Source organism: Sus scrofa, chromosome 3 (assembly GCF_054392235.1).
Source record: "Sus scrofa isolate SSC_HxYL_T2T_F1_AM1 chromosome 3, Sscrofa_HxYL_maternal_Yorkshire_Landrace_v2.0, whole genome shotgun sequence".
In the NCBI taxonomy this organism is placed as follows: Eukaryota; Metazoa; Chordata; class Mammalia; order Artiodactyla; family Suidae; genus Sus; species Sus scrofa.
This window is the reverse complement of record NC_139385.1, coordinates 57092453-57118070: the sequence shown is the minus strand read 5'-3', so window position 1 is coordinate 57118070 and position 25618 is coordinate 57092453. Positions and strand designations below refer to the sequence as shown.

At 46.8% G+C, this 25618-nt stretch overlaps 1 protein-coding gene across 15 annotated transcripts in view; it reads left to right on the top strand.

Moving 5' to 3' along the window:
* Window positions 1–1605: 1605 nt before the first annotated feature.
* BCL2L11 (BCL2 like 11) overlaps window positions 1606–25618 on the top strand; it is a 44419-nt gene continuing 20406 nt past the window's right edge. For 3 of the 15 annotated variants that reach the window (XR_002342157.2, XM_021085825.2, XM_021085828.2), the window contains exons 1-2: window positions 3367–3633; window positions 4528–4922. Coding sequence is in view for 12 of the 15 variants with exons in the window: in XM_021085825.2 (XP_020941484.1) it covers window positions 3368–3633; window positions 4528–4922 (661 nt within the window). In the remaining 3 variants the exon portion in view is untranslated. 15 annotated transcript variants of the gene reach the window in all.

The window sequence follows — 25618 nt, the reverse complement described above, 5'->3', positions numbered from 1 at the left end:
GCCTGCGGCCACTACCTAGACCGCTGACCAGAGCCCCAAGCTCTGTAGACCTCTCCCTTCTGTGTCCACTTAGCCGCGACTACACCCGCGTCCTTTCCCTTCTACAGCGAAATCCCCAGGGGGAGCCTGGCTAGCGTCTTCAAATCCCTCCAGGAACCCTGGTTCTCTTTTACTTCACTAAGGACTCTTGGGAGGATGCGCTGAGAAGACTTTAATCTAGGGACTGTTCTATCACGCTGACATCTGCTTACAAAACATAAAATTTGACCGAAGTAGCCAGACAGTGGGACTTGCTTCTTTGCATTGACTGACCCTTCCGAGGTGTGAGTTAGAGGCCCCTAAACAGGCTCTAATCCATCTAGCCTGGTCTCTCCAACAGACTTCCCCCCATTCCTCTACCGTGGGTGTCGGGAAAACAGGGCGACTTAGGGAGGGGCAGAGGAAAGGATGCAGGATGCGCATTGAAATGGCAGATAAGGGTGACGACCCAGAGGAGGACGGAGGCGTTTACCGAGTTTGGTTTCCCAGGGAAGGAGCGGGACTGGGGCCGCTGACGCCAAAGACTAGTGGGACGGAGGCGTGCAGGGAGGAGGGGAGGTATTGCGCTCTCCCTACCGCTCTCCATGAGCCGCCCGCCAGCCCACGGCCCTCTGCGCTGCCTTCTCTGGCCTTAGCACGTTCAGAGACGGTTTCAGGGCAGTTCTTTGAGAGCCCAACAAATCTCGAGGCAACCATCTGAGGTACCTTCGTCTTTTGCATCGGAAGGCCAGGACTCTTCTCGATCCTTTTCTTTTTTTTTTTTTTTTTTTTTTTCTTAAAAGGATTTTCCCCCCGAAATCTTTTCTCATTTCCCTATTTTACCAGCTCTGCGCTCACTCACATCCCACCTCGCACCCGGGTTGCCTAAAAAAACATCTCTGGGGAATCGCTCCTGACCCTTTTCTCAGCTCTCTGGCTTTGCTTCTTACTGGTGGTTTCCTGCGAGAGAAAAGCTAGGTGCCCCTTGGGGTAGCTTAGGGAAGGCGCCTAGGAGTACCCGGTGAGGCAAGGGCGAGGAAGACGAGCAGCCTGCAGATGGGGCTCCCGCCCTGAGTCCGTACTTATGGAAGGGAGGAGAGCTAAGAGACGCCCCCCCCTCCCCCTGCCCCAGCTCATCCTTGGACCAACCCAGTCCCGGAGCCTGTCCCAGGGCAGCTGAGAAACTCCCGATATAGAGCCAGGGCTCTCGGGGCTCCTGAGGCTTTCCGCGGGCGGCAGCGGCGGGGTCTGGTTTACACTGTATTCGGAGCGCCCCCTCTGTTCCACGCGCACTCCTAGGCCACCGCTGGTTGGGGAAGAGGAGAGGTTACACTTTGAGTTGGGGGATGGGTGCGCACTGAGCCATCCGCAGCCAAGTCACTCCAGTAAACACGCCCGGCGGGGGCAGGGCGGTAGGCGCGCGCAGCGGGGAACCCGGCGGGGACGCCCCCGCCTTTACCTGTCAGAGCCTGCACGCGTCAGCGGCTGCAGCGGCGCGGAGGCGGGGCTTTCCAGCCCGCGCGCTGGGCGGGATTTAGCGGGGGCGGGGCACGCGGTGATTGGGCGCGGCCTCGGGGCCGCCAGCCTGAGCTGGGCTGCAGGGCTGCGCAGGTTTCACTTCGCTCCGCGCAGCCTCCAGGTCTCGAGCTTGCAGGAGCGTTTGGTCCCACGTCGCCGCCGCCGCCGCCGCCGACACCACCGCTATCGCCACCACCACCGGCTTCTCACAGTCGCCCTGCGCGTCCTGTTCTCTGCGGCCAGCATCGCTTCAGACTGCTGGGTTCGCCCCGCTCCCGCCGCCGCCACTCACTCGGCGCCCTTCCCCTGGCCCTCGTCCCCCCAATGTCTGACTCTGACTCTCGGACTGAGAAACGCAAGGTAAATAAATACTTCCGAATCCTGGATAGCAGGCCAGGTACTGATGGAAGATTGGCGGTGGAGCCAGCACGGCGCCACCTCCAGCCCGCTTCCCGCGCACGTGCAGGCGGAGAGGCGCGTACCCGTCCCGCTCATCCTCCAGCGGGAGGCGGCGATCTGTACGTGTTGGGTTCACTTGGGCAGGTCTGCTTGGGGGGCGCGGGGGAGGGGGGGCGGCGTCCGCGCAAAGCCTGTGAGCCCTTAGGTCAAGTGCGGCTCCGCGGGGATGCTGCAAGAGGGGGTGGTGAAGTGTCTCAGGCCCGCTGGGAGAGGCAGCGCTTGTTCTCCGCGCTGGCCGGGGAGCTGGGGCCGCCGCCCTGGACTGGGCTGCGCACCCGGCCTTGAAGTCTCGCCACCCTCCAGCCCCAGCGGCCCCGGACTAGCGGCCGCGAAGTATGAGCCGGTCTTGCGTCTATGCTTTTCTCTGGGGCGGGCCCGTGGTGAAGGATTTATGGAAAGGTGACGGTGTTTAAACTGAGGAGACTCGGCTTTTCCTTTTACTCATTCAGGCCGACGTTTCGGGCAACCGCTGCGTTCACCTTCTCAGATGTGTCTGGGGTCCCTGCCCCGTCTGCGGGCGCCCTGCGGATGATGCCAGACACACAATCCACAGACGGCGAGAGACCAAGGGCCTCCTCCGACCGCCGGGTCCAAGCAGTGGAGGAGCCGCAGGCGATAGAACCTGCTCTGTCCGAGAGCCGGGCCGTCTTAAAGACTCAGGCGTGCCTGAGCGCAGCCCAACCTATTCGCAGTGTTGGCTGGCGGTGCCTTGCCCTCGGGGACCTGTTACTCGGGGTTGGCGCAGGTAGTGAAAGGCCCGCCGGACGCCTGGCTCGGGGCCGAAAGTGTTCCTCGGCTGCGGCGGTCACGGGTGCGCGCGGATAAGCGCGTCCGTGGCCAGTGGTGGCCGCTCAGATTTGGTGCGTGTCCCTCGGTGCAAGCGGAGAAAGAGGGAGGAAGTTGGAGGACTATGGGTGGTGCTGCTGAGGAGGGGGCTGGCCCTTAGTGTCCCCATCCGAACAGGCCCCGGTGAGGGTCAGCGGCTGGGGACCGCCATGCGGCTCGACCGGCTATTTGGGGGCGGCGGGAACAGCGGAGGCGCCCGGCGCGTGGACGGCCGGGGGTGGGGGTGGGGGGCGGGACAGCCGGGGCAACCTCTGGCCCTGAGGCCCCGGAAACCTCCACGGAGGCTCCCGCCTCGGCCACTGCCCGAGCCGCGATCGGGCGGCGAGTTTGTCAACAATCGCCTCGCCTTTGGCGGCCTGTCGGGTAGGCGCCGCCCCCACCGCTGCCGACGATTGGCTGCAGCGCGGAGCGACCGCGCGAGGGCCAATTGGGAGCGCGGGCACCCGGAGCCGGCGGCGCGGGGAGGTCGGCGGTGCCGGCGGCGGCGGGCGCAGTGCGCAAGGGGAGGAGCGGGAGGAGGCGGAGGATGTTCCCGGCGGCAGCGGCGGCCGGGGCAGCGCGGGCAAGAGGCGCGGCGCGTGGAGCCCTCGGCTGCCCGGTGGAGCGCGGTGGCGGGAGAGCGGCGAGTTGCAAGCTTTGCGCGGTCCCGGCGTCTCCCAGCGCGAGTCCTGGGCTTTGTCTCCCGCGCTGCCTTCGTGGTGACGGTCGGGGGGTTCCGAACCGGCGTAGGGCGCGGACCGCGCGCCGAGGAGCCCGGGCCCGGACACGACGCTCCGAAGGGAAGGGGCGGACGTGAGTTTTGGCCTGACTGCCTTGGGAAGGGAGGGTCTTTGGGGTGCGGGACCCGCGCGCCCCGATGCCGCCTGGCGGGTGGAGTTACTTGTGGACTTTGCAGGGGGCGCCCGGGAACGCTTTCGGGGACCCCCCCCCTCCCGTTTGTAGGTGTGCACCTAACAGTGTGAGTGTATTTCGGAGAAGTTCTGTCGGGTTCAGCGCGGCGCGCTGCCCTCCCCCTTCCCCGCAGGAGGAGGGGCGCACGGGCCGGGAGCGGGAGGGACCGCGGACGGAGAGCTCAGGAGCCCAACAGTTCGGCGCTGAGTTACAAACTCTATTGTGACGCACTTACTACGACTGACGGCCCTTGCCAAACCTTCCTCAGACTTGCTGTCCTCAGCACTTTTGGGCAGAACAATGGGGCCGGAGCGGGGAACGCAGCCAGCCGCCTGCAATCGCTGCATCTGCGCCCGCTCCTGGGCTCCAGCGCTGTATCTGATCCCGGGAAATCAGAGCCTGCTGGGAGTTTCTGACTTACTCTAGTCGGCCCTGAGCAAAGAGCACATGTGAACAGACCTCAAACAAGCGGCCTGTCCTAAAACGTGTGTGTGTGTTAGAGCATCAATTCCACAAGTAATTGACATTGTTGCTGTGTTTTGTTTGGCGGCAAGAAGTTTAGTCTTCTCTCAACTCCCCAACAAAGATAATGATACCTTTGTTATTTAGGTGTATTTTTATCCTTATTTGGAAGATAGTATTGAGAACTGTTTCTCTTTAAATGTTGACTTCATGTTAAAGTATTTGGTATTAATGCTGAGGATTTTTAACGAATAGGTGAAAGTTTGCTCATTCACGTATTTGCTATAATTATTATTTTGCTTAAGATAATCCTAGTTTTAATTTTACTTGCAGAAAAAAAGACCAAATGGCAAAGCAACCTTCCGATGTAAGTTCTGAGTGTGACAGAGAAGGTGGACAGTTGCAGCCTGCGGAAAGGCCTCCTCAGCTCAGGCCTGGGGCCCCCACCTCTCTACAAACAGAGCGGCAAGGTAATCCGGAAGGAGAAGGGGACCGCTGCCCCCAAGGCAGCCCCCAGGGCCCACTGGCCCCACCGACCAGCCCTGGCCCCTTTGCTACCAGATCCCCGCTTTTCATCTTCGTGAGAAGATCCTCCCTGCTGTCTCGATCCTCCAGTGGGTATTTCTCTTTTGACACAGACAGGAGCCCAGCACCCATGAGTTGTGACAAATCAACACAAACCCCAAGTCCTCCTTGCCAAGCCTTCAACCATTATCTCAGTGCGATGGGTAAGCAATATCCGGGGTGGTGGCAGCAGAGGTGTGGTTGTCTGCGTATCTGTCCAGAGGCTGTGTAGCATTCAAAGCCCCTTCCTAGACTCCGTTGGCTGATTTGATGCCATGTTTTGTGGGGAGTGGAGCCTATACCAAGTAAAATATCCAGGCAACATTTTAAAAAGTTGTGCAGCAGTAAGTGGGGGTCCTTTGAGCGGATATATAATGAGTATATCCTGAACCTCTGATGCCTTCTTTAAAGTATCTATCTGTGGCAATTCATCCTAAGCACTAGGATTCACTCATTAATGATGTCCTGCTTGAAAGGGACTCAGTCTGTTACAGCTTAATAACTGAATGTGTGGAGAAAGGGATGACACAAGTTACATCATTTTCAAAAATGACATTTTAAAAAGATGACCTAGTTCGTATAGGCATTACCACCATAGAACCATGAAAATAGTTTGTTTTCTACTCATATTTCTCTTTAAGCTTGTTTTGTTTGCTCTGAGCTTTTGGACCTAGTGCTAATAAGATTAGATTGTGGGGTTTTGTTTCACAGTTTTAGAGTCTTGGGGAGGAGTGGCAAACCTAAATACCCAGAAAAATCTGGCTGTCCCATGGGCGAAAGTTGTGGCAGATTGGAGAACATTTGCCCTTGTCCTTTCAGACTGCCCGGGGTGTGGCTGTGAGGGTGTGTGGTCTCAAGGTGGTAGGTCTTCCTCTAGTGCCACATAATCTGAGAGTACAGATTTTGATGTCAAATCTGATGTTTAAGCACTGGCCAAGTCATTTAGAACTTTGAAAGCACCATACAAGCCAAATGAAAACATCCATGGGCTTGATGTGACCCCTGAGCCTCCAGCATGCGGCTTTGAGATCCTGGGCGCGTGTGCCAGTTCAAATCACCGTTCCCCAGGAGAGGAAAAGGTTCATGTCTTGATCGCCAGAATCTCCTTTACCGTTTGTCCAGGTTAGCCCTCCCTGCAGGAGGTGCAAGCACGTTGGCAGCATCGTCAGTTAAGAAATCCAGCATGGATTGCATTGAAACATAGATGGCACTTAAGCCAAAGGCTGATTAAAATCATCAGTGTAGACAGTTACCTGTTGGAACATGATGGCGAGTCTTGCATTTGCAAATACCACACGGCTCTGTCTTCATAACCATCCACAGGGTGGACTGTACACCTCTGTCCCCCTGTTGCAGAGTTAGAAAGAACCTCAGAACTTTGGTTGTCGGTCAGAAGTGGGGCGTACCTGGGGAGTGGCAGACAGATGTCAGAAGCACCCACTGCTATACATGATGGCTCTGCATCTCCTGCTCAATGCTGAATGACACTTTATCAGCACCCCTCCTTCGGGAAAAAGCGCTGAACGTTTTATTATTACTGTTACTCTAGGTATTGCTGTTGCTGTTCCTGAGCTCTTTTCAGCCTTAGAAGGTTGGGGTGCTGGTTTTTCTGCCCTTGAAAATGCTCTTGACTTTATGAGCACTTGCTCATTGGAAAATGAGTTACTAAATGAGTGAACGGGGCCTTGGGGTGTGCATGTTTAAAACTCCATATATTTTAAGGATCTTCTGGAAGCCATTATCATTTTTCCCTGCAGACCTCTGTGTGGCTTAGTGCATGGAAAATAGCTTCTCCTTCCCAAGAATATTCCTTTCTTAACCAGGAAGAATAGGTGAGGTGGTGTTTTTTTAACTATAGGGATAGGCATGCATGCTTTTTTTAGTTGACATGCTGTTTTGGGAGCTAATTATAAGGTAAGCACCGTTACTTGAGATGACAGATGTAGAGCTTTAAAGATCACAATCTAAATGATGAAGCCAAGTTATGGTCTTACCTGTGATGTATAAAGTAATGGATCCTGAGGTGTAATTTTAGAGTATGAACTACATTCCAGTCGATCGGTGCAATAACTTCGAGTTTAACGTGTAGGATTAAATGATACGTTCTAAGGAGTTTGAAGTTAATGCACCAAGGTAAGTTTTCAGTATTAAGTTCTTGGGAGATTGGTTTTTGGGGGGGAGAGGGGGGAAGTGCTGGCAGGAGGAGAGGACTTCGAGATCAGTGTATTAAAAGATAACATTTGCACTCTTTGTAGTCTATAACTTTTTTTTTTTTTCTTTTTCCTGGTCTTAAAACTGCTCAGTGCTTAGAGACCTCTGAAGTTCAATGAGTTGGTGAATTTGGGTTCTCTCCTCTTGACGGGTCAAGTTTAGTAGTCCTTACTCAGCTGTATCCATTAAGATCTTCAATGAAGCTTTTGATAATTTAGTGCACAATGCGTTTTTCACAAAGGAGTCATTATGATTGGTTTCAACCAGGGCAGCGCAAATGCGAGGTTATAAAGAGGTCCTCCTCGGAGCGTCCTTTATCCGCAGAACCGTTTTCTGCTGAGGGACCCAGGGTAGAGAGCAGTGTGTGTGGCAGTTGTGTTCTCACGTCTTGGTTCTACCGAGAAAGTAAATCCTTGTCTGGGGTTGGGGGGGTGGGGAACAGCAGTTAGGTGTTTGTCCTGAAAACGTCTTCATGTTTTCCTCCACATCTCCAGTTTTCTGAAGATAGGTTCAGAGGATATTATGTTCATCTGTGAGAGCTAGTTTTTTTCGCTTTCATCAGATTTATTCTCTTTACACTCCAGGAGGATTAACTTGCCCGGCGCTGTCTAAATCAGCAAAGAGCTGATTATTCTAATCAGAATCACCAACAGAGGTGTTGGTTTGTTGTGTGCCTTTTCTGGTGGATGTGCTCTTGCCCTGTGTGTTTTCAGTATAAATTGTGCACTAAATTCTATACAAAATCATGCTTGGAAGATGTAGCCAAAGCCCTTGTGAATAAAAGTTGAGAAAGGTCAGGAGATGGGTAAATACTGGTTATTAACAACTCCCAGACATCATTTTAGTAAATGACTTCAACTTGGGCTTGTTCTCAGGCAGCACATTGGAATTCACGGTGGGAGTTAATTGCATTGCTCTTTGGGTCTGTCCCTCTGTGCCTGCTTCTCCTAGCTGGTAACTGGCCCCTCTCTTAGACTGTGAGCGCTGTAAGGCAGGAGGCATGATGTCCTGAAGAGGACGAGGTGCTTAGGAGATGTTCAGAATCATTTGAGCTTTGCCCTTTCCACAGAGCTGACGGGGGACAAGTAAGATTTCCCAAAAGGTCTTTCCAAGAAGAAGACCCTGCCAACACCTGTCAAAAGAATAGATTAGTTATCTGGATCCAGCTACAAGGTCTGTCACAGAGGAGTGACAGGTATGGTTGAGCTCAGCAGAGGCCCAGTGGGGGACTCACTTGTGAATACTGACCACTTAGAAATGGGACCAGTCCACAGTGACAGGTGCAGTCAATATAAATACACTCTGGAGTCTGAAGACAGCATATAGAAAGAATGTAAAGTATCTTAATAATTTTCATATTACTGAGATGTTTTGAATACATTGGGTTAAGTAAAATACACACATATACATATATATATATACATATATACATATATACATATATATATATATATGGCTGTGGCATGCAGCAACTTATTGTGGGATCTCAGTTCCCAGATTAGGGATTGAACGTGGGCTGAAGCAGCAAAAGCACCAAATCCTAACCACTAGACCACCAGGGAACTCCCTAAAATATGTATTTTTTATTGTGGAAAAAAAAAACCCACCAAAATTATCATTTTAATTGTTTTCAGGTGTATCCTTTTGTTGTGTTGAGGATATTCAGATTATTGTGCAACCAGTTCTTAGAACTTTTTCATCTTGCACAACTGAGATTTAATAGCTGTTAAAACATCTCCCCATTTCTCTCTCTCCCATCCAGCTCTTAGCAGTCACCATTCTGTCATCTACCTCTGATTTTGACAACTCTATCTGTGTACCTCATATGAGTGAAATCAACAGAATTTGGCTTTTCCTGACTGGCTCCCATCACTTAGCATAAGGTCTTCGAGGGTCATCCATGTTGTAACCTATGAAGGAGATTTCCTTCCTTTTTAAGGTTGAATGATATTCCATTGTATGTATATAGCACATTTTCTTTATACATTTATTCATTGATGGACATTTGGGTTGCTTTCATCTCTTGGCTATTGTGAATAATGCTCCTAGGAACGTGGATGGGCATTTGTCTCTTGGAGATCTTGCTCTCAGTTGTTTTGGATATGTAACCTATAAGTGGGATGGCTGGATCTTATGGAAGTTCTATTTTTAGTATTTTGAGGGACCTCCATTGCTGTCTTCCACAGTGGCTGAACTAATTTACATTCTTCCTGGGATCCCTTTCCACCACATCCTCACCAGCATTTGCTATCTCCTGTTTTTTGGTTGATGGCCATTTCAGCAGGTATGAGGTGATAACTCGTTGTGGTTTTGATGTGCAGCCCTGGAATGATTAGTAAAGTTGAGCATGTTTTCATGTATTAAGTATTTTTTTATTTTAATTTTACCGGTTCTTTTTACTTTTTAAAGTGTGGCTACTGGAAAAATGTCGCATTAGATCTGTGGCTGGCATTGTTTAACCAGATGGATTGGCCTTGGAGATGAAGGAGCTATACCCACTTGATGCTTTAGCAAAGCCAGACCTTGTTCTCCCACTCAGAGCTCCTTGTTTCCATGGAACTTACTCCTTTGGTTGCTTTTGTTGACTTAGAAGAGTGAAAGTCATTACCCTAATCTTGTAAGCATCTTAAACATTAAATGAGCTTTGTAAACATATTCTCCAGCCAAGTGCAAGATTCAGCTTCGTTTTACCTTTTTAGACTCTGTGATACACACAGGCTTTGAAAAGGTGGAGTGTTATTGGGTTCCTTGGACTGCCCTGGAGCCTGATGATACAGGTAGAGTCTTCTTTGCTGAAAGCTTGGTTCTTCTGACCTTCAGGCCCTCGGGGTCACTAGTTTGGGAACAAGAGAAACAAGTACACTTTGTGTGTCCTGAGTGGGGTCAGAAAGAGAGAAAAGAGAGGGAAATTTTTCTTTACTGATTCCAAACAAAATTTAGTAATCCATAGCCATCTAGACATTTTCAAATTTTACATCTTAAAAATTTTTTGGGGAGTTCGTTGGTAGCTCAGCGGTTAACGAACCATACTAGGATCCATGAGGATGTGAGTTTGATCCCTGGACTTGCTCAGTGGTCAGGGATCTGGTGTTGCCCTGAGCTGTGGCATAGGTCATAGATGTGGTTCAGATCTGATGTTGCTGTGGTGTAGGCCAGCAGCTGTCGCTCTGATTTGACCCCTAAGCTGGGAACTTCCATGTGCTGCATGTGCGACCCTAAAAAAGCAAAAAAAACTTTATATTTTGAGGTAATTACAGATTGACATGCAATTGTAAGAAATAACTCAGAGAGATCCTGTGTGTCCTTTACCCAGTACAGTGGCAGCATCTTATTTAACTACACTATCACAGCCAGCACAGGACACTGATAGGACCCAGCTTTCCATGTGGGTTTCACCCATTGCCCATGCATCCTGTGTGTGTGTGTGTGAGTTTATTTTCTTCTGTGCAGTTTTGTCACGTGTAGGTTTTTGTGACCACGTGGCAGTCAAGAGCCAGAATGGCTCCATCCCTGGGATTCTCTTCCTACCTCTTTTGAGTCCCAGCCTCCTCCCTAACCCCTGACAGCCACTAATCTGTGCCATCCATCTACACTTCTGTCCTTTCAAGTTTGCCTTAGAAGTAGGGTCATACTCTGTGTGACCTAAGACTGGCTCTTTGCACTCAGCATAACGCCCTTTTGATCCACCCAAGAAGTTGTGGATGTACCACAGTCTTAACTACTGACCTATTGAAGGGCATTTGAGTTGTTTGCAGGTTCTGACAGGGACCTGGCACAGCTGGCACTTGAAGGGACATTGCCAGCCTGTGCTGGCCATTACATATTGTCCTTGGGTGCATCTTTGGGCAGCTGCTAGTTAAAAACAGTGGGCACAGGCTTCCTGGTAAAGCCCTCCCATCAGACTAGGCACCAAGGCTTCACCAGGGCAATGGAACTGCTGCTCTGAACTGTGCTATAAGGGGTTTTGTGGAAACATGAGTCTTCGTTTCTCTAGGTTAGATGCCCAGCAGTGCAATATTAAGTCGTGTGGTAATTCATTTCATTTTTTTTATTTTTAAGAAACTGCCAGTTTGCCAGAGTGTAGCTATACCATTTTACATTCCCATCAGCAATGTGTGGGAGATTATTTTCTTAGATCTTATCCAGCATTTGGTGTTACCAGTCTTTTGTATTTTAGCTCTTCTGATGTGTGCATAGTGATAACTCAGTGTAGTTTTAAAGGTGTTGCATTTTTTGTTCCTTTTCTAATTGGATTTTTTTTTAACTCTTGAGTTTTGAGAGTTTTTATATATTCTAGATTCAAGGCTTTTGTCAGGTATGTGATTTGCAAACTTTCTCCCAGTCTGTACCTTGTCTTTCTATCCTCTTAACCTCACAGAGCAAATTTTTTTCATTTTGATGAAGTCTGTTTTAGTAGTTTTTCTTCTATGGATCATGCTTTGAACGTCCAGTCTAAGAAACTCTTCCCTAGGCTCTAAGTCCCCCAATTTTTCTTCTAGACACCGCCCCCGCCCCCCGGAAGTCTTACAGTTTTACATCTTAGTTTTGGATCTCTGGGTTATATTGAGTTAACTTGAGTGTTAGGTGTGAGATTTAGATCCATGTTTACTCTTTTGGACTGTGGTGCCCAGTTGTTCCAACACGGTTTGTTGAAAAGATTATTCTTTTTCAATCTATAGGCTTTGCATCTTGGTCAGAAATCAGTTGGCATGTTTGTGTGGGCTCGTTTCCAGGTTCTCTTCTGTGTTCTACTGGTTGATGGGTCTGTCGCTCTGCCAATACCACACCGCCTTGATTTTGCTGTCATTGTAGATGAAACCCTCATAATGGGTAGAGTGATTCTTCAGACTTTAATCTTTTTTTTAAATTGCTTTAGCCTAGCTCCTGTACCTTTCCATATAAATTTTAGAATAAGCTTATCCATGCCTACCGAAACCCCTGCTGGGATTTCGATAGGAAATACTTGAAACTGTAAATCAATTTGGGAAAGGATTTGCCTCTTTACTCTGCTAAGTCTTCTACTCCATAAACAGGGATATCTTTTCAAGTGTTGAGATCTCTAGGTTTTGTAATTTTCAGCATACAGACCTTGTACATGTTTTGTTAGATTTTATTCACCCAGGAGAAACTATTAATGGTATTTTATTTTTGGTTTCAGTTTCTACATACTCATTTTAGTATATAGAAATGCAATTCACTTTTGTGTATGGTTCTTAATATTCTACAGCCTTGTTGAACTCATTAATTCAAAAATTTTCTTGGGAGCCCTATCTAGACAATCATGTAATCTGAAAATAAGCATGGTTTTATTTCTTCCTTTCTGATTTGTAAGTGTTTCTTTTCTTTTTCTTGTCTTAAGACATTGGCTAGAATTTCCAGTGCTGTGGTGAGTAGGGTGGTGAGAACAAACATCCTTGCCTTTCCCCCTGATCTTAGGGGGAAAGCTTTCAGTCTTTAACGATTAAGTATGGTGTTAACTGTAGATACTTTGCAGATGCTCTTTAAAAGAAGAAATTTCTCTTTATTCCTAGATTACTGAGCGTTTTTATCATGAATGGCTCGGATGTTGATTTTTATAAAACCAGTTCTGCATCGTTGGTATGATCATAACGTGACTTACATTATGGTATGTTACACTGATTTTTCAGTATTAATCTACTTTGCATGCCTGGGATAAATCCTTCTTGATCAGGGTGTAGTTATTTTCATAATTGCCAAATTGAATTTGCTGATGTTTTGTTGAAGCATTTGTGCAGAGAAATTCACCGAGAGGGCTTTATCTGTTGTATTGAGGCTGTCTGGTTTTGATCAAGTTCTTTAATAGTGAGTTGGGAGGTTTTTCCTCCTCTGTGCTGAAAGAGAGTCTATAAAATTGGTATTAATAATTTGTTAAATGTTTGGTAGAATAATGAAGCCATCTGGAAACAGATTTCTTGTCTGGGTGTTTTTAAATTGCAAATTCAGTTTTTTAGTGTTTGTAGGACTATTCAGGTTGTCTATTTCATCTTGGTTGAGTTTTGATACTTTGTGGTTTTCCAGGAATTGGTCCATTTCTTGTAAGTTGTTGAATTTTGAGTGTATGAAGCATTTATATTGTCCTCTTATTATTCTTCTAAATGGATGCAGAATCTGTTGTGATAGACTGTTTTATTCCTGATATTGGTGATTTATCTTTTCTTTTCTTTTCCGTTTTTTGTTTTGGCCCTGCTTCCAGCATGCAGAAGTTCCCAGACCTGGGATCAAACTGTGCCATAGCAGTGACAGTGCTGGATTCTTAACTCACTAAGCCATCAGGGAATTCCTGTTTTCTTATTTTTTAATCTTTATCAGTCTTTCTAGAGTTTGTCTTTTTTTTTTTTTTTTTTTTTGTTAAACCAGGCTTTTGTTTTTCCTGTTTTCTTGTTTTTCAGTTCTATTGTTTATTATTTCCTTTTTTCTAGTTTGCTTTGTGTTTGTTTTGTTTTGTTTTCTAATTTCTTGAGGTAGGAACTTAGTGTTTTGAGACCTTTCGTCTTTTCTACTGCAGGCATTTAGTGCCAGATTTCCCTTCTGGCTTTGACTACATCCCACATGTTGTGCCATATTGTGTTTTCATTTTCATTGACTTACATGTGTTTTCTGTTTCCTTCGAGATGTCCTCTCTGACCCTAGATTATTTAGACATGTGTTGTCTCATTTCCAAGTGCATGGAAAGATCTTGTCTTTCTGTTACCATTTTCTTGTTTGATTCCAGTATGGTCCAGGAACATACTCTGCATGATTTCAGTTCTTTTGAATTTGTTAAGGTTTGTTTTATGGCTCAGGATATGATCTGTTGTGGTGAATGATCCATGAGTACTTGAAAGGAAAAAAACTTGTTTTCTGCTGTTGTTGAGTGGCATGTTCATTATATTAATTATTTGTTGATTGGACCTTATCAATTGGTTGTGTTTGGTTCTCTTATACCTTTGCTATTTTCTGTCTAATTGTTCATCAGTTGATCAGTGTGGTGTTAGAAGTCCTCAACTATCATAGTGATTTTTGTCTGTCTGATTCTCCTTTCACATCTATCAGATTTTGATCCCTATATTTTGAGGCACTGGTGTTTGCATGTTTTGGATTATGGCTTCCTGTTGGAGTGATCCTTTTTGTCATTGCTGTAAAGTCTACTTTATCAGATAATAGCGTAGCTACTCCTGCTTTCTCTTAAAAATATTAGTAATGTTTACATGGTATGTCTCTTTCCATCCTTCCACTTCTAACCTACCTATATTATATTCGAAGTAAGTTTTTTTATATGTAGCATATCTTTAGATACTATTTTTCCTGCCATACAAATGCTGTATTTAGACCCTTTACATTTAAAGTAATTGCTGATGTTTAGAACTTAAGTCTTTCATTTAACTATCCTTCTCTTTCCTCTGTTTATGTTCTCTTTCCTATGTTTCTTTTTTCAACCTTACTGTGAATTATTTGAACCTTTTTTTAGGATTCTATCTTGGTTTTTTCTAGCATTTTTGCATATATTGCTCTGTATAGTTTCCGTGGAGGTTGTTCTAGGTGTTACACTATGCAGATATAACTTACTCTAACCTACCCCATTGATATTGTCACCCTTTTATGATTTCAGCTGCAATATAGACACCTGTACTTCTTCTCTTTAGGTCCTTTTACCTGCTCTGATTTTCAAATATAATTGTCTTATGTATTTCCTCCATATACATAGAGCACCATGTCAGTTGATGCTTCAGTGTTTGGCTTCAGTCATCAAATACAATTTAAGAAACTCGTGAGAAGTAGGCTGGTTTATGATATTTACTCCCATTTTTTCCCCCTTTCCAATATTCCTTCCTTTCTCAAGTTCTGAGGCTGTCTTATCATTTCCTTTCTGTTTAGAGCACTTCTTTAGTCATTCTTCTATGGCAGGCCTGCTGACAACAACCCCTAGTTCTCCTTCATCTGAGAATGTCTTTGCCCTTCACCCCAGAGGATATTTTCACTGGGTACGGAATTTGTGGTTGACAGTTGTTTTTTTTTTCAGTGCTTGAAAAACATGCCACTTCCTCCTGACCTTCATGGTTGCAGGTGAGAAATCCTTTGTCATTTGAGTTGTTCTCCTGTAAGTAATGTGTCACTTCTGTCTGGCTGCTTTTAGGGGATTTTCTTTGTCGTTTAGTTTCCAGAAGTTTCGTTATGATAGGTCTTGGATTTCTTTGGGTTTACTCCCTTTGACATGCACACAGCTTCTTGAATCTGTGGTTTGAAGCTTTGAATCGTTTGGGAACTTTTTGGCCGTCATGCTTTTGGATTTTTTTTTTTTTTTTAACTCCCTTTCTGCCTCTTTTGGGACTCCAGAAATGAGAGTGTTAGTGGTTTTGTTGTGGTCTTACAGGTCCCCAAGACTCTGTTCTTATTTCATCATGTAATTTCTCTTTGGATTAAATTCTGTTGATTTAGCCTCAGGTCTACTGGTTCTGCCCTCTTTCACTTCCATTCTATAATTGATCCTAACCAGTGAGTCTCTGCTTTTTTACTTTAAATGTGTTTTTCAACTCTAAAATTTGGCCTGTTTCTGCCACGTGAGGTGGACATTCGGATCCCTCCTAGGTCTTGCTGCGCCTTCCCCAGCAGAATTGGGGCACCAACCCACATGGCTGCACAGAGACAGAGCCTGGTCCGGGGTGCCAGCTCAGCAGCACAGCCCAGCCCCCACCCCCGGCCCCTGCTGACTCCTGGAGGGGAAACAATAGAGGGCTGACTAGCAGGCCCCGTTTCTGCTGGGCAGCCAGGGGGGCCAAAGCTCAGCTCCTCTCTGCTCCTCATTGGTTCCTGGGTAGGGACAGGGAGGGTAACCTCCTGCCCCTCTGCCCCCAGTTCTGCCTCCCACCACATCATTCCTCTCCTGGATGCTTGACATGAGCACTCCTTTATTCTCCTTTTTGTTTTTTTTGGCTTTTTGCCTTTTCTAGGGCCGCCTCTGTGGCACGTGGAGGTTCCCAGGCCAGGGGTCCAGTCGGAGCTGCAGGCACCAGCCTACACCAGAGCCATAGCAATGCAGGACCTGAGCCGAGTCTGCAACCTACACCACAGCTCACGGCAACACCGGGTCCCCAACCCACTGATCAAGGCCAGGGATCGAACCCGCAACCCCATGGTTCCTAGTCAGATTCATTAACCACTGCATCACGACGGGAACTCCATCCTTTATTCTCCTTAAAGCAAGAGGTGGGGGAGGGGGGTTGACTCGCTCTAATGTGTTCAGGGCTGGGCAAGGTGGAGGCTGGGCCTACTGATGGGGTGGATGTGTGTGTGTGTGTTTTGTGTAGTGGCGACTCCCTCTGCCTGGAGCCACCTCCATGCTGCTTAGTCAGGGTGCAGGGTCAGCTCCTACATCATCTGCTCCCGCCAGGCAGGACCTGGGAGATGGATCAGAGCACCAACCATTCCTGCAGGACGGGGGACTCTGGGCAGGGGATGCGGAGTGTGCAGTATTGAGCTGGAGTAGGGCCAGGATGGCCAGAAAGCTTTCTGTTGCAGGCCCCATTCCCTGGGCCTATGGCTCAGAACAGGCACCCCTGGCAGTGCCCCAACCAGGATGTATGGAGGGGAAGGAGGGAAGCATGTCACTCCTCAGGCCCCGTGGTCCCCAGGCAGCCCATCCTCTTCCCCCGCCTAGTCTTCTGAGTTTGCTTGTTGTGTTAGGTCCAGGCTTTTAGTTGGAAAAAGGAGGACTTGGGGGAGGAGGGCAGGGCGACCCCACCTTTGTGGAGTTAGAAATCTCTTTTTTTCTTTTAACTGAGTGTTTTTAATTGTTATTGATTGCAAAAACTACTCAGAATTTTAGATATCACTCCCTTCACCCTTTGATTTTGACCCTCTACATGGAATGATAGGCTTTTCATGTTTGGAAGAGATTTAGCAATAATCCTAGCCACTTTTTTCAGATACTGACTGCAATATCTGTGACGGCAGTTCCCCTGGTGACATGCCCGCAGAGGGTACACACCACGCCACCCTCAGACCTACCACCTGAAGGCATTTAGGTGACTCAGATCTGATTCCCTGTGCGGTGGGGAACTTCTTAAAGAAAATGTTAAGTCATGGGGTTCTGGATGATTGGACTCTAAAGCAGGAAGAAAGATCAGTTGATGGGTCTTGGTTGGTATCTAGGGCCTCTGTGGTGTTAGATTTGGAGACAGACACATAATCGCCTGTTGGATGCTAGCCTGTCGGATGCTTTGCTTCCTGACCTACTTTAAAGCCACTGAATTGGAGCACTTGCCCAGCGCCCAAGTCTCCATCTGCCCCTGGCCTGTGGTCGCCCCCACCTCTCCCTTCCACCCCCGCCCTCCCCATGCCAGAATCCAGTGCTCTTTGTCCCTCCTTAGTCAGGTCAGCCTCGGTCTTGGCATATTCCTCCTGTGACAACATTTCCAGCTGCTCTTACCTTCTGGTCCCTGTCCTCTGTTCATCCCGCTTGGTCAGTGGCCAGGACCCATGCCGTGCATGTGACCTGAGACTGCCTTCCTTCTCTGTGGAGGTCGTGTTGACACGGACCGGGCATCTGCCCTTTAAGACCTTGCAGAGTTGGTCCTGTGCTGTGCCAGGCACCAGGTTGCAAGCATTGCACCACCCACCCTGCAGGCGCAGAATAGGGCCTAACCTTCCTTCCCTTCAAGGGAATGCTGGCAGAAATGTATCAGAAAGGATGCAAAAGGAGTAAATTTAACAAAAAAAAAAAAAAAAAAAAAAAAAAAAGAAAGGATGCATTCACAGCGTATTTTGTACCAACCAAAAAACTATCAGCAGTCCTAATGGTTTGGGAAAATCTCTACATTCTGACATGTGTTTTTGGTAGTCTGCAGCGCTGTCTTCTTCCTAATGATGCTAAAAAGGATAATGGCAGGGGACATGGTCCTGGCATAATGTTAACTTTTAGAAAGGTTGCAGAGTTCTTGGTGATATCCCAGTGTTGTCATCTGTGCTGCTGTAACACAAATACGGTAGACTGGCGGCTTCTGCAATAAATGTTTGTCTCTCACAGATCTGGAAGCTGGAAGTCTGCAATCAGGGTCCTGGCTCAGCTGGGATCTAGTGAGGGCCTGCTTCCTAGCTTGTAGGTCGCTGCCTTCTTGCTGTGTCCTCACAAGATAGAGATAGCAAGCTGTCTCCTAGACTGCCTCATAAGGCATTAATCCCCTTCTTGAAAGTTCTACCTTTGTGAATCACCTCCCACAGGCCCCACCTCCATGTACTATCACACTGGCGAGGAGAGTCAACATAGGAGTTTTACAGGGGACACAAACATTTACTCCATAATACATAATTTGGTGTTCAAGAAGTTTATAGGCATAACAAAAAGATTAGATGGAAAATAGATCAAAATGTTAATAATGAATATTTTTGTATTCGATTTATTTTTGTATTCGATTTTTGTATGTGGGGTTTTTTGTGTGTGCAAAATCATCATAACTAGCATTTTTGTTTGTTTGTTTTTTTGTTTTTGCTTTTTAGGGCCACATGGCATAGCACATGGAAGTTCCCAGGCTAGGGATTGAATCCGAGCTACGGCTATCAGCCTACACCACAACCACAGGAGTGCAGGATCCAAGCTGTGTCTTTGACCAGCACCACAGCTCACAGCAACACTGGATCCTTAACCCACTGAGCGAGGCCAGGGATCAAACATGAATCCTCATGGATACTAGTCAGGTTCGTTACTGCTGAGCCATGACAGGAGCTCCATAACTAGCATTTATAATAGAATAAATGTAGTAAGCAATAAGTATTTTGGAGTTCCCACTGTGGCACAGCGGGATCAACAGTGTCTCTGGAGCACTGAGACACAGGTTCAATCCCTGGCTCGGCACAGGGAGTTAAGGATCTGGTGTTGCCGTGAGCTGTGGTGTAGGTTGCAGACACAGCTCAGATCTGGCGTGGCTGTGGTGTAGGCCAGCAACTGCAGCTCCCATTCAACCCCTGGCCCCAGATCTTCCATATGCCACAGGTGCAGCCATAAGAAAGAAATTTTTTTTTTTTTTTTTTTTTTGCTTTCTTCTTTTTAGGGCTGCACCCTCAGCATATGGAGGTTCCCGGGCCAAGGGTCGAATCAGAGCTCCAGCTGTCGGCCGACTTCACAACCACAGCCAAGCCAGATCTGAGCCGCATCTGCGACCTACACCACATCTACTGGCAACGCCAGATCCTTAACCCACTGAGCGAGGCCAGGGATCAAACCCCCATCTTCATGGTTGCTAGTCAGGTTCGTTACCGCTGAGCCACAACGGGAACTCCTCGGTTTTCTTATTTTTTACACAGTGTTCAATTCTTAGGCCATTTGTTTTTTCCATTGGGCTTCCTACAAATGGCTCTGGGGCTGTGTTCCCCTGTGTCCCTTGTAGAAAGGGTACCCTTTTCAGCATAAATATGCTCTCATTGATGCACAGGCTTTGTGAGTTTTCCATGGAGGAGTCAGACAGCCCAGCTGCCGCAGACATATGTCTTGGGGACAAGTATTTAAACCATCAAATGTCCAAACACAACCATCACATCTTTGTGATGATGCGAAATCGTGTCTGGAATTGAGCTGTAATGTTTCTCTTTTGATACGATGTGGGATAAAAAGAGGCAGCTGAGTTTGTTTTAAGTGGGAAGCGTTTATTATGCCCTGGCCGTCTGGTGTGTTATCAATAACCACATATCTGTTAACAGATGGGCTTCTCAGTGCACAGCCAGGATAAATTTTAACTGCGTAAATAAAATTATAGGCTCTTACATGTCTTAATTGGAAAACTGTTTCGGATGTGGCTTTTCTGGATTCTGTTTCTTGCCCCGTGCCTGGGTCTCACTGTCATTAAGACGAAAGACAGTAACGTTTAAGACCTTCATGTGAACGAAGAAAAAGAGATTTTTGTCACCTGTTTCCTGCTGCCAGCATTAAATTTCATAGAGGAAGCCACACGCAGTCTGTAGTCAGAAATTTTTACATTTGTAGTTTAAATTCTCATTTCCTCCCCCAGATCTGATTTTGGGCCAGGAACAAACAGATAGTTACCAAAAACGAGTAAGCCCAGATTTTTTTAACACTTTATTTCAAAGGAACAGTATCAAGGGAATTAATGTGTGAAGTTGTGTATTTACTTTTAAAAGGCCTCCAAAAAGCATTTCTCTTTTTGGAGTTTTGATGGAGTAAATGATGAAATAAAATTGTCTGCATAGGAAGTTGCCTCCACTGTCAGTGGAAGGGCACAAGTTGACTGTACTTGGTTTGGGGGTTGTTTTTGTTTTTCAAAATAAAGATGGCACAGTTGAATCCTCTATAATCTTCTGGAAGGAATCTAAAGCTGTGGAAATAGAGATGCAGCTGTCCCAGAGGCTTAGTGGGGCTAGGGGTCAGGGTATGGGTATCGAGGAACAGTAATGTCCTGTGTCCTCCTGCCCTCAGCCAGACCCAGTGCAGAGCACGGCCACACACTATTCAGAGCAGCATGCTTCTGGAGCATTCTGAGGGGGACCAGGGTAGTGATGGAGGGCCTTCCAGGACTTGTCACAAAAGGTGTGTGGAAGGAAACTGGCTCAGGACCAGATTGGGACATGGGGTGGCAACTTCCTTGCTGAAAAACAGAGGTCATGACTGAGAGGGCCCATGGATTGTAGCTCTAGGGGACAGAAACAACATTGGGATCCGGCTAGAAGGGAACATTCTGGTTCCCAGGAGGGCGAACTTTGTCGTACCTGATGCCCATCAGTGAGGACTGCAGTGTCTGAGGAAAAGGTGGGCACCTGTCCCAGCCAGACTGCAGCATCCCGCTGCAGGTCACCCATCTGGCCTAAGATGCTGGCTTCTACTCTGACCGAGAGTTGCCCAGGTAAGTCTTTGGACGTAAGACGTTGAAACTCAGGGGTTTACGCCTGCAATGTCACTGGCTTCTAGGAAATAGGTATTGGGGACAGCTCAGGTGAGATGGATAATAAGGTCACCTGAGCCTGGATAGTAAGGAAGTTCTCGGGTGTCACAGCAGGTTAAGGACCTGGCCTTGCCACAGCTGTGGCACAGGTTCAGTCTCTGTCCCAGGAACTTCTGTGTGCTGTGGGTGCAGCCAGAAAAAAAAAAAGTAAGAAGGTGTAACACATTCATCTTCATGCCTTTAGATTCATATTTTGTTATAAGAAACAGGCAAAGGTCAAAGGGGTTTCCAGACTTCTCTCCAGCTTCACAGCTTGGTTTACTGGCAGTTTCCTAATGGTCAGAATGGAAATTGATCAGAGCTGCTTATTTTTCTTACTCAACAGCCACATAAGAGCAGTGGGCAGGACATACGGAAAGAGTAAGCTTGAAAACACTGGCTGCATCTCATAAGCTTGCCTATTTTATTTTATTTTTTTAAATCCTAATAGCTGTTTATAAAGCACCTGCTTGAATTCATGCCTCTCTGCTCAGGCTTGACACATTGTGTACTGGGGAAAAACATTTAGGAACTTCAGGAGCCCTCATGCTGAATACTACCACTTTATTTTTTTCTGATCCTTTTCATTTTTCATCTGGTGGCTCAGTGGAATTGATAGAAGATGTATTAAAAAAGAAAATGATGCAATTGAGAAATAAACCCCGGTGCGTGGGCGGGGGGTGGGGTTGCACGCACGTGCGCATGTGTTTGCATGTACTTGGGTTCTGCTTGTTTGATTTCTGAGAACCAAGGTGATTTCTGATAGCACTTACTGCGGTAGAACTCCAGTGGCTGGGGCCCTCTTTCCCCTGTGGCTAGCTGGGAATTCTAGAGCAGCTGAGGCCAGTCTGGTCACTCAGGTGGGTTTCCTCCAAAAGCCTCAGCCGCTGGCTGGTTGCTTCCTCCTCATCAACTGTGAATAAATCTCAGCCGATAACAGTGTTTCTTCAGACAGCCCCCTAAGTAAGAAGACTCAGGTTGAATGAACATCCCAGAATTTTTACGTCTTCACGCGATGTTGGACCCTCAAAGTGGTCGTCTGCAGAGGTAGTTCTTCCTGTAAAAGTTTTTGGAGGATCTATTGCAATTAGTTTAGCGCTGGTTTCTGAGCCTGCGGGAAAGTGGTTTTTTATGGTTTTTGGTTAAATCACAGTCTCCTCAGGGAATAAATCAGGAAGGCCTACCCCCCTGTGCCAGGAGAAGGGTTTCTTTCTCTTCTGCTCCACAGTCCCTGGTAAGTGCTGAGCAAAATGAGTGCTTATTTGCCTAAGTAGGTTCTCTTGTGTGTTTACAATAAAAACAAAATGAACAGACAAAAAACAAAACCCATGAAATAACAATCATTTCTTCAGAGCCATACATTCCACATCCAAGAAATCCTTTCTCAGCTCAGAGTCAAAGATGGATTCAGAGCCTCATTCACATTGATTACTTAAACCTCATCTTGATTCTACCCCAGTATTTGTAGCTCAGGGAACATGTGAAAACAGTACGGGGTGAGATGTTGCCGTGGATTTCAGTTTGGTTTCTGGTTCCATACTGTAAACGCCAGTCGTGGTGTGCTGGGAACTAAACTGGCCACTGGCCCCACGAAGGGAGGGCTGCACCCTCCTGTCTCTGAGAACGAGGACAATGGCAATGGTCTAAGTGCCTGTATGACACAGTCCCCCAACCCCGTCCCTAGGGCATCGCACTCCCCGTGGTGAGATGGCACTTCACGGCAGGTGGCTGGGTGTAGAAATGGCAGGGAACCTCATCGTGTGACCTCGGCCCTTTCAAACACCTGCCGATCTGAACAGTGGGGAAGAATCGGGTGTTCGGGAAAAATCAGAAGGTTTGGCTTGGAGGATGCCAAGCTCATTATGCATCGACAGTCTCATGTGTATGTGTGTGTGTGTGTGTGTTTAATTTCACACTCTAGCTGGCGGTGCTACAGAAAGCCCTTTCCGAAAGCCCCAGCCTGATTTCACTATCAGCCACTTAACCACGGTATTAATGTTTTTTCAATTGCTGAGCTTTTAAGATTTGAAATTACCCTATGGGCTGGAAAATTGTTCTGTAGCTGAACCACAAGAGTCTGTTCATTTCGTACCACACATCTCTTAGTAACAGAGTTCTTTGGCGTTGAAAAATGCCCTCGTTGCTCCCCACCCCTCACACTGGTATAGAAAAATGGATTAATCAGGTACCTCATGGTATTTTTTTTAATATGGGAAATAATGTTCCCAGTAAATGCTGAATTTCAGAAAATCATTTCAAGAGTTTGGATAAAAATTCAACTAATATTTTGCACTTTTGACAGAATTGCCTGGGTCTGACACAGTTTCATTATAAGTTTTGATCCAGGACTTTGGTTAGGAAGCCTAGGCTCAGCAAGTTCGCCAGCTTAGTATGATACTTACAGGATCTGAGCCGGCCTAGTGTGGACTTCTGCTCATGACTTGGAAATAGCTTTACATTAAGAGGAGTTAATAGTTCATTGTACCTTTTTCTTTTCTTCTTCTTCCCTCCCCCCACCCCAATCCTTTCCCTACCCTCTTGTTTTTTTCTTTTCTTTCTTTTGAGTTTTAGCGCTAGATTTATGGCATAAAACACTTTCTTAAGAAACTACATTTTCTGTGGCTGAAAATCCACCTCATCACTATTTCCCCTTTGAAGAAGTTTATCTGTTCGTGTCAAATTGTCTTAGTTAAAAAATGTGGCCTTATGTAGTAGTAAGAGCTTTTGTTTCAAATGGAGACCCACTTTATTGATCAGGTGTCAACAAGCACATGGCAGTTAGCATAATAAAATATTTATTTGGGGAGTTCCTGCTGTGGCCCAGTCGTGATGAACTTGACCAGGGATCCATGAGGATGCAGGTTTGATCCTTGGCCTCACTCACTGGGTTAAAGATCCAGCATTGCTGTGGCTGTGGCGTAGGCCAGCAACTATAGCTCTGATTCAGCCCCTAGCCTGGGAACATCCGTGTGCCACAGGTACGGCCCTAGAAAGCAATAAATAAATAAAGTATTTATTTGATGCTTATCTGTCTTGCAGACTAGAAATGGAAATGGCAGTGTCTTTTTGATAAGTGGGTCATATTAGGGTGGGAGCAGGCACGGTGGGTATCTGGAAAGGATTGTAGGATTGAGGGTGGGTTTGGAGGTATCCCCTGCCCTTGATCTCCGTCGTCTCTGGTTCACCTTCAGGAAACTGTACCATGGATCCTTTCCCTGTGGTGGTCCATGGTCTGGGTCACTGTGGGGCAAGCAATCTGGTATTTAAGGGGATAAAAACTTTAATTATGCCTCCAACCAGTGCTGCATGGAGCTAATAGCCAGACCCTATTCTTTGTCCTATTCTTTGTCCTGCTAGGGCCTCATGTGATGTGAGAACAGATACGACAGACAACAGCATTAAACTAGTGAAGTCAAGGAAAAGCTCCCCCAGAAATAAATAAATAAATAAATAAATAAATAAAATAAAGGGAGTTTTGTTTTGTTTTTAATGGAAGTTTCTGGGCTCGGGGTAGAATTGGAGCTGCAGCTGAAGCCTATGCCACAGGCACAGCCAGCACTAGATCTGAGCTACATCTGCAGCCTACCCCATAGCTTATAGCAATACCAGATTCTTAACCCACCAAGTGAGGCCAGGGATCAAACCTGCATCCTCACTATGTCAGGTTCATAACCTGCTGAGCCACAACGGGAACTCGAGGACATGTTTTATTGCTTGAGAAATGATCTTTGGAATTTAGGTGGAAAAAATCCACTATGTTAACTGAGATTAAACCTACTGTTTTAAAATGTAGAAGAGGATGTCTTTTAAAATTAAAATTCAGGAATAGGATGTCTTTTAAAATACTCAAAATAGAATTCTTATTCCACAATCTTACTTTATAATCACATACTCTACATTTTGGCTAGGATTTATTGCAGGAGGAATGTTGGTCATTAAATTTATGTGTATAGAGTCAAGGAATAAGAGCAATATTTGTCTCTTTAAAAAACTCCAAATCTGGAATTCCTACTGTGGCACAATGGGATCGATGGCATCTCTGCAGCACCAGGACGCAGGTTCAATCCCCAGCCCAGCACACCTTCAGCATACGTCAGAACTGCACCTTGGAACTGATCCCTGGCCCTGGAACTCCATGTGCCATGGGGCAGCCAAAACAGGGAAAAAAAACAAAAAACAAACAAACAAAAAAAACAGCCTCCAGCTAAATGGTGATAGAGGCTGGGTTAGAGTAGCCCAGACGCATGATCTCCTTTGCAGAAGTTAATTTATGTTGTATATTACTGTTCTATAAAAAGTTAAGGATAATACTCCTAAATAGAGTTGCTAACTCTCATACTGATACGTCATCATCAATAGTGTATGCTTAGCTCCAGAATTCCCATTGTGGCTCAGTGGTAGCAAATCCCACTGGTATCCATGAGGGTGCTGGTTCAATCCCTGGTCTCACTCAGTGGTTAAGGATCTGGTATCGCCCTGAGCTGAGTAGGTAACAGGCATGGTTTGGATCCTGTATTGCTGTGGCTGTGGCGTAGGCTGGCAGCCATAGCTCCGATTTGACCCCTAGCCTGGGAGGTTCCCTGTGCTGCAGGTGTGGCCCTAAAAAGCAAAAATAGATAGATAGATGGATAGGTAGATAGATAGGAAGGAAGCGAGAGGGAGTAGCGGAGGGAGCTTGTGCGAGTGCAGCCTCCAGGGCCTCCCACAGACACACCCTGTAGCTT